General features: G+C 41.6%; 1 protein-coding gene across 4 annotated transcripts in view; it reads left to right on the top strand.

Annotated features, from left to right (window-relative positions):
- The first annotated feature begins 4936 nt into the window (after positions 1-4936).
- The window catches only part of ST18 (ST18 C2H2C-type zinc finger transcription factor), a 329266-nt gene continuing 324938 nt past the window's right edge, over positions 4937-9264 (top strand). For 2 of the 4 annotated variants that reach the window (XM_084784735.1, XM_084784733.1), the window contains exon 1: positions 5257-5379. Coding sequence is in view for 1 of the 4 variants with exons in the window: in XM_084784732.1 (XP_084640858.1) it covers positions 4972-5040; positions 5257-5379 (192 nt within the window). In the remaining 3 variants the exon portion in view is untranslated. Of the gene's footprint in view, positions 5041-5256; positions 5380-9264 lie in introns of those variants that run through there. The other 2 variants (XM_084784732.1, XM_084784734.1) reach the window with 2 other exon arrangements.

Raw genomic sequence — 9264 nt, 5'->3', positions numbered from 1 at the left:
AATCAGGAATTATATTAATGTTATATTCATAGTGTTTTGGCTATTGGTATTTGGCAATCTTGAAGAAAACATCTTTCCTATCTTGGTGAGTCTAAAATTCTGAATGTGAGTCAGTATCTATTATATCTCATTTCTGTCAACTTAAAACATCTATCTAGACCTAAAAGCATCTTAACCCCTATACAACTAAGCTTAATTGTAAAACTAAGCTATCGGGTCTTCAACTCCATCAGAGACTTGAGAAGGAATAAAATTAATTACCTGAGTAAACAGGATGTGCAGATTAGCGGTGTCCAAAGTGAAAAAAATGACAGAGACAGTTTACTGCCTGAACAGTCACCCAAACCTTTCTATAATGTTGGAGCATCATCTTCAGCTTTCTGGCCCAATATATCTGACATTGGTTTTATTCAGAGAGAAAATGAGGTTGGACTTAGGGGTGACTCTCTTTTTCTTTATCTTTCTTTCTTAGATTTTGAGATAGGGGTTGAAAAGAAAGAAGAGGAAATACAGAAATATATAGGGATGATAGACCACAAAGTAGATTATTGAATCTGCTTCTCCACTTAATGCCCTAATTGTTACTCAGAAGGTTATTTTATAGATGCAAAATAAGTTTAATTTTGATACATGGATATAGAGAACTTTGTCTTTTAGGCAGAGTCACCAGCCTGGATCTGAGAGAAGTTCCTAGCAAAGACAAAGGTGCCAGTGAGCTGAAGAGAGTTCCCCTCATGCAGCCCCTAGGCAGTGTTGTGTAGAGTTGATGATTTGTCTTTTAAATCTCCTGTTCTTCTTCCTCAAGTTGTATTGTATAAAAGAGCAGATATACATATGGCCCCCATAGGTCATACCGCACAGCTCTCTGACACAGAGCTAATTGATACACATAAAAAGAGGACAGGGGCCTAATCTGTCCTAAGCTCTGAAAACATACAGCTCAGAACAAAGCAGCTGTTATATTCCCAGGCCACCTTAACTTCTTCAAGTGGATGGTAGTTGCTGACAATTCATTAGGAAAAGACCACTTTAAAGTTTGTTGCGTAGATAAAGGAGCATTCTCCTATGTAGAGTTTGTATTTCATGGAAGTGTCACACTAGAAGGCTCCTCTAAAACATGTTGCTCTTTAAAAACATTTATAATGTTTACAGGACACCTCACAGGTTGAATAGTGAGCAAATTGATTTTGGGTACCTGGGTATCAATTATGGTCACTTAGTCCTGACAGCAGATAGGGGGCGCTGAAGAGACAGAGATGCCAGGTGGCAATAGCAAAGAAAGGCCATGCCATCTGGATCTTGGAGGATGCACTTGCAGCGGAGCGCCTGGCTCAGCACTCCTCTCCAATACCATCTTCTTCCCCTTTGCAGCTTCCCACTTCCCATCTGTGCCCGCCCACTGATTTCTCAAAGAATTAAAAAAAAAAAATTGGCATGTTTCAAGAAAAAAAGAATCAGGAATCTGTGGGCTGCCCCTTCCTCAGCTTTCTTCAGTGTTAGTGACCAGTGACATCTATGGCCTGGCCTGCTTCTCACACCCATCCTCAGGGCTGTAGTCTGCTGTCACCAATGGGGCTGTGCATTTTGCTGTACTATATCATGGGGATCCAAGTGCTGGTTGTACTTTGTAAGTTGCCAGCAAAACGTTTTCTTTCCCTTTTTATCCTTGCCAGTGCTGTCTGCAGACTCCAAAAGGCATTTTCAGAAAGCAGATTCCACAAGTTACTGAATCCAAGCATGAGAAACCATTACCTATTCTGCTTGGATGCAATTCTTTAGAGACAGTGACATCCTGCCAATAGTTATTAGGTTGTCACCTTGTCACATTAACTCCTCCAGAAAACAGTACTTAATAGATAAACATTAGGACAACCTTTGCTGTTCAGTTCCCTAATTCAAATGAATGTAGTTTTCCAGAGGGAATGAGTCACAACAACCCAAACCTTAAGCAGCAGTTATTTTTTAAAAGAATGTAACTGTATGATTGTTTTAAGGATATCTTACAAAACGAGTACCTGGTGAGTGGCTGTTTTGTGCAGGAATAAGCACTTAAAAGCTGCCAGCAAGTGAGAATTTCACAGCACCATTTTGTAGATTTTACCATGTACTGAAGTGTTCCTACATTGTGCTGAGTACCTTTTTTTTTTTCTGAGGAAGTGAGACATCATGTAGGTATGGGTAGATTATCTCAGCTTCAGCTTCTTCTCACAGTGGCCTTAGAGTATTTGTAGGCACCACGCTTTGCAGGCGGGCTTTGGAAGTTGAGAAAGTGCTAGTGGAAAAGGAAAACGTGGGATTTGTGTTCAGGCTGCCCAAAGGACGTCTATGCTAGAGCTTCTTACCCCATCTCCAACAGCGAGGAAGGGAGAAGGCAGAGGGCGGGGACAGATGGAGGCAAGAGATTGTCCCCAGGAGGAAGGGAGAAGGCAGAGGGCGGGGACAGATGGAGGCAAGAGATTGTCCCCAGGAGGAAGCCTTGTGGTTGCTTCTCTCAGAGCCGCCATTCTTAAACATAGTCCCAGTGGAGATTCTTCGACTTCTTTCATCAAATGTATCTAGTCCTTCATGTCAAAGTAAGCAAAACCTACCCATTGGAGGACCTAGAACGTAGCTGATATAAAGGGGCTCCTTGGTAAATGCTTGGAGTATGTTTTAGGAGTAAAGGAAATGTTAGTGTTTGGTTCGTTGGCACAAGAGTCTTGGTTTTTAATGTTTTAACCACACACTCACTTATTTCCTCACACCCGTTCACCTCAAGGAAGGGTCTTCACCTAGTTGTTTCAGAATCATTTCTAAGTCCATATTTCATCATGTGACTTTTGAGATATGTGCCTGGGTTACCGGTAGCACATAGCAGGTGAACAAAATACTTTAAAATGATACGTAGGCAAAATTCTCATCTGAAAAATTTCAGCAGTGGAAGTTCGATTTTGCAAGTTTGTTTTGGATGAGCAGCATATTTCCCTTGGTTGCTTCAGTAGCAATATTTCTGTCCCGTCATCTAGTTAGGGATGAGTGGCATATTGTGGCTTCCCAAACTGAGCCTGCATATGCTTACCCAAACTTGCTCAGTTTGGGAAGCTCACAAGAACGCTTGCTTTTCTTTCTTTCTTTTAAAAAAAAAAATTTGATTTTTAAAAAAAATCCCCTCGACTTTCTCTTTTGGCCAAAGAGAAATGTCTTGCATGCTATTCACGATATCTAACCTTAATCGCAAGGCAGAAAGGGGTAGTAGATAGGATGTTTTCAGAGACTCTGTGACTTGGGAAGTGGGGAGCAAGTAGAGGGAACACAAAGTCTGTGAAAATGTTTGGTGTTTTTGTTAGAAAAAATATTGATGTTGATCCACAGATAGAAGCTTCAGGAATAGATATTTATCTAGAATTCTCTAAAACAACCATATTGAAGAAATTGCCTTAAAGCGAAACAACCAAATACCAGCCGGGAAACTAGCAGGCTGCCATGGGCCAGGCCCTGGGTCTCACTCTGGGGAAACCTCAAGGTCCATAAAATGTAAGAATTTGTCTTCTTGGAGATTACAGTTTGTCTGCAGTATCGACGAGGGGTAACTTAGTTGGACACTTGAAACAGCACAACTCTTGAAAGAAGCCACATTCAGCTTGCTTTTGCTCTCATTCTTGTCATTGTAACTAGTGGGACTAGGTTCCCAACTGTGGGATAATATCCATGACCTGCAGCTCTGGCACCCCTATTCCATGCATGTGCCACCAATGACTACAGTGTACATGGGATGTGTAGGAAGAAATCAGAACATCTGGAGTGATATGATGCCTAGTATCCTGTGTTCTGTTCTGACTGACTCTGCTCTAACTCTCTATGATGGGCTTGCTAGAACACTGAATCTGGGGCAGTTCCTGACAGCAGGCTGCCTCATCTCTTCTTTCAAATCGTCCTCACATGTGCCATCCTCAGCCCTGGACATTTTGTGATACACTGAAGGTTTTCCAGGATGGGTCTCAGATATGTTTTGGAGCTCCTGCATTTCGATAAAGTACCTTACGTAGTCTATTCCTGTTTTCCTTCCCATGTCCTTTGGTGTGGCCCATAGAAACAGTAAGCTTTATATTGAGATCTGACTATTAGAGCTTCAGAGGGATAGAGGGAGAGAGGAAGAGAGAGACAAACAAGGAGACAGGGAGAAAGGAAGAGAGGGAGAGGCACTGGGAAGGATGAATGGGGAAAGCCTAGCCATTCTTTGCTTCGTGGCTCTAGTAAGCAACTGAGGTCTCTTTTGGGGGGGATTTTTTCAAAATTTATTTTTAATTGACGTATTCAAATTACCTCCCAATCAAAGCCCACTTCTTCCTCTCCTCCCAGCCCCCTCCCATCCTCGTCACCCTACCCCCTCCCTTTCTCCTCAGAAAAGGGGAGCCCTTCTAGGCCACTCAAGTTGTCACATAGTCACATCAGGACTGAGCTCATCCTCACCTGCTGAGGTCAGGCAAGGCAGCCCTGTTAGGGGGAAGTGACTGAAAGCCAACCAGGCTTCTTGTGGTGGAAATTTCTTGCTCACAGACTACCTGGCCAGCTACATGGCCAGCTGCTTCTTTGGTCACCTTGGTGACATCTTGCACCTTCACAGAAAAGGAGCCTTTTGCGAAAGTGCTACTGATGACAGAGATTCAGGGCAAACAAACACAGAAACTGGAGAGCAGAGAGTGAAGGAGCCCAGCCCCACCTGACTTCTTCACTTCTGGCTTTGAAGGTCCCAGGCTGTTCACAACAGACCCTTGTAGGATGCCTGAAGGCTGTGCCACTCAGTGCCAGCCCCATAGCCATCACTGGACCACTGGGGATATGACTGTGGCTTGGGACATGAGCCCGCTTGTTCGCTTACTCACAGTGAAAAGAGTTTTGAAATGAGTTCTGAATAGACAGCATTTCCTTTGTGTGATTGGTAAATAACACAGAGCAAAGTTAGCAAGTTGCAGGCTTCTGCATTCTGATGCTATGCGACCTTTTTGTGGGGAGAAGGGCAGGATGTTCCGCACGGAATGTGACCTCACGGGAATACTAGAGGTAAGGAGCAGAAAACCTGCACTGAACTAACAAATGTGGCTTTTACATAAAGCTACAAGAGGAGAGAAGGTCTCTGGCATCATACTGCACAAAAAAACCAACACCTGTTAGCACTGTACAAGGTGCCAGGCACACTGCTTTCTCTTTGTGTAGCCCTGCTTTGAAAAAAAATGAATGGGCTTTTCTTATGACAATTTAACATTTTTTCTCTTTTAGAAAGTAATGAGATATCTGAATGGACCAGCATGGAGAAACCCTAAGAGAAATAGCATAAGAACGTTTGGAACATATCCAAGAAGAGATCACTCTCCACTACCTGTAGACATCTACCAGGCACAGGTAAGGACAGATACTGTCAAACGTAGATTGTCATCATTTGATTACATCTCACAGTGGCTTGGACGTTGGGAGAAAACAAACAGTACTGAGTTGGGACTGGAGAATGGGGAGCTGGGGCTGTTCAGCTGTTGTTTCTCCCCTTTAGCAAGCATGGGTATGGTAGCTCTGTGTCAAGTGTGGCCACTGGAAGTCACCGGGAGCCGCTGTTACTACTGCCAGCCATGAAGGAGTGGAGGACATGTGATCTGGGTGTAGGGGACATTGAAGATGGTCAGATTCTAGGTACTCCTCTGTAAAGAGTCAGTATGTGTATATTAGAAATGCTACGTGCTCAGTATGGATTTGCACTGAGACTGAGTCATTTTCTATTTAGAATTTTCTTTTAGAAAAATCACATTTTTTGGTGCTCAGATGAGAAATACATCTGTTGCTTACATATAATAAGCATCAAATATGAAGATAAGTTGAATACTTGAGTGGTTTGTTTGTCGCGATAAAAGACCTGCAACATATGTATGCTGTACGTCTCTTTACTGGATCACAGGCGCCAAACTATAGTTTTTTTTCCCCTTGAGAAATACGATTTGTTCTTAATGCTAAGCTTACTTGGGTTTCTAAAAAATGAACATAGTTTTAGAACTCTCAAATGGGAACTTTGACAGATGTTCAGAGGGACAAAGATTGCATTGGCCACCCTGTGGTGCTTGAGACTCTGAATGTGTTCCTTAACAAAAAGCTTAGTAAACACTTTAATTTGCTGCCAGTTGTGAGTACGAACACCAGCAACGTAACAAGATTTCTTCTTCTGTGGTGCCATTTGTAATGAAGTTGTTGGTTCTCAGGAGTGTGTCAAATCTGAGTCTCAGGACTCTAAGCTCCAAGCAGAAGAGAAGAGGCCAGGGCATGGACCCATAGCAAGTGTGTCCACAGAAAAGAAGTTCTGATTGCATGCAGTCTAGAGCTTTGGTCTGTCCAACTAATTCATACAAATGGATGGTAGATTAACTGGCATGGTCCCTCAATCAATTCAGATGAATATTGCCGGAAGAAGTAATTCTTCTGTAGCCCTTATTCATAGGAAAAGAATGGGATTGCCCTGGAAAATTTCTCTCACCTTAAGTAAATTCATAACATCATACTGATTTGCTTACTGACTTTGTGTAAAGTCAAGCTTCGTAGAGGACATATCATCTTTAGTTTTTAACTAAGTCTTCTGAAAATACCAGCATCTCAACTTTGACATAAAGCTCAAATCAAAGAACTTAAACTATAAAAGCTTTATGCTAATTATTTACTTAAAAAAATGAAAGTGTTGTCCTTCATATTTCCATATTCATGCATGAGAAATAAGAAGAGTAGCCCTTAAATGCTAGGATTGTTTATGTGGGAATATGGAGTGTTTTCCATAATGTATTTATAGAAGGATACCAGCAGAGGGCAGCTAAGAGCAATGAAACTCTGAAAAGTTTCCAACCAGCTATCAGAAAAACAAAACAAATAAGCAAATCTCAATCAACCAACCAATAAAGCAAACAAAAATCCACAGGGAAAAATATCTGCCTAAAATCTGTCCTTTCCGAGGGTGCCCTTTGCTGAAACTGTAGATCTCTAAAGTGACCAAGTGCCAAGCATAGTTGTCCCTAAGTGGGCATTTCACCATGCAAATGTTGAGGTACAGGGACATAATGGATTTCTAAGGACCTGGGAGTTTCATTTTTCTTCTTCTGCTGGGTAGTGAGCCCAGGATCTTGAGCATGTGGTGCCCTACTGTTGAGCTACATCCTGGAGGAGCTGAGCTTCTTTTTTTCTTCTCTTCTCTTCTCTTCTCTTCTCTTCTCTTCTCTTCTCTTCTCTTCTCTTCTCTTCTCTTCTCTTCTTTGTATTTCCTTGGTTAATTGTGTTGTAAAAGTCTATGTGGTCAAAAATGGGGCAACAAAGTCCTTGATGGGGAGGCCTGATGGCACTCAGAGGAAGGATAGCAGGCTACCAAGAAGAGACTTGATACTGTATGAGCATATACAGGAGGAGGAGGTCCCCCTCAGGAACAGTCATAGGGGAGGGAAGTAGGGGGAAAGCGGGAGGCAGGGAAGAATGGGAGGATACAAAGGATGGGCTAACAATTGAGATGTATATGAATAAATTAATAAAATATTTTTAAAAAGTCTATGTGGATTCTAATACCAGTAAGGTGTGTGAATTCTCACAATGCAGTTTTTTAGTGTTAGTTTTCTGAAAAAAAAAATCAAATTCATGGAAGAATCTTTTCCCCAAATATATTTTGGGGCAAAATATAGATTAGGAAGTTTCTCCCATTACAGCCATATTTTCTCAATAGGAAATGATAGCTCATGGTTCTATGTAAAATTTTTTTCTTCACAGATTTGCTATAGCAAACATTTGTTGTTGTCCTATATCCAGACACATTTAATGCTCAACATTGGAAATTCATTTTTGTACTGGAAATCTGAGAAGAAATCACATTGCTAGGCTACCCCTAGACTGAACAGCATCACAGAGAGCACAAGGGAAAGTTCTATGTGAACACTTTATGTTTTGTTGTTTGTTGTTACGAACTCTTAGGTTTAGTGCATAAATGTTTAGGAAACTGAAATGCCTTTATACTGAATGTTGAAAATTGGCATTTAGGGTTATTCTTTTAGGCTAATTAAGAGATTATGCCGTCCTTCTCTCCTTTCAAAAGTTTAGTTTTAAGAACATAACACATCGAGAGCGTTCCCTTTCACACAATTTGCTTGCTTGGTTTTACCTTCTATATTACTTTGGCCCATATTGACTTAAGATATTTGACATATCAAATACTGTTGCTTTCAAAGGTTTCCCAGGCAACTGTAACAATTCATCTGGCTTCCATCAAAAGTGCCCTTGAACTTGCCTTTCATTTTCCTTGTATATTGTAACATGTGTTAAAGGAAAAATACCAGAGACTTCATGTACTAGGTTACTATGGACAATTTGGTGAAGAGAAGGATGGGTGTCATGTAAATTACTCACTAGGTTGACATGTCTTCAGCTCCCTGGCTCTCTCTTCTTTCTTGAAAGGTAGGAAGAGAAAGGCTCCATATTCAGAGTTGGCTTTGGGGCTTTTGTGCCCTGGGTCACTGCAGTACTATATTGGGATTGACCTGATGTCTTAGGGTTTTATTGCTGTGACCAAGGCAACTTTTATAAAGGAAAGCATTTAACTGGGGCTTTCTTATAGTTTCATAGGTTTAGTCCATTGTCATCATGGCGGGAAGCACGGCAGAGTGCAGGCAGACATGGTGCTGGAGAAGGAGCTGGGAGGTTACATTTTGACTCTTAGGCAGCAGGAGGCAGACGAAGACAGATTTCCTCCAACCAGGCCACACCTCTGATAGTGCCACTCTGTAGGAGTCTGTGGGGGCCAATTTCATACAAACTACCACATTCCACTCCCTAGCCCCCATAGGCTTGAAAGCCACATCATAGTCCAGCTTTAGAAGTCCCCATAGTCTATAATAGTCTCAACATTGTTTAAAAGGCCAAAGTCTAAAATCACTTCGGAGACTCATGGATATCTCTTAAGTATAATCTCCTGTTAAATAAAAATAAAAAAGCAGGCCATATATTTCCAATATATAATGGCACAGAATACATATTATTTTTCCAAAAGGGAATATAGTGAGGAAATACTGGACCAAAGCAAGACCAAAAACTAGATGGGCAGACTCCAGACTCTGCATCTCCATATCTGATGTCAAAGTGCTCTTCAGATCTCCAAACTTCTTTCAGCTTTGATCTCTAAACTTCTCTCAGCTTTGTTGACTGCAGCTCACTTCTTTCTCTTGGGCTGGTTCTACTCCGTATGAATAGCTTTTCTTTGCAGCTATCCATGACTCTGGCATC

The sequence above is a fragment of the Acomys minous genome, assembly GCF_964271855.1.
Source record: "Acomys minous genome assembly, chromosome: 1".
Taxonomy (NCBI): Eukaryota; Metazoa; Chordata; class Mammalia; order Rodentia; family Muridae; genus Acomys; species Acomys minous.
The sequence above is the reverse complement of the archived record's forward strand: the minus strand, read 5'-3'. Positions and strand labels throughout refer to the sequence as shown.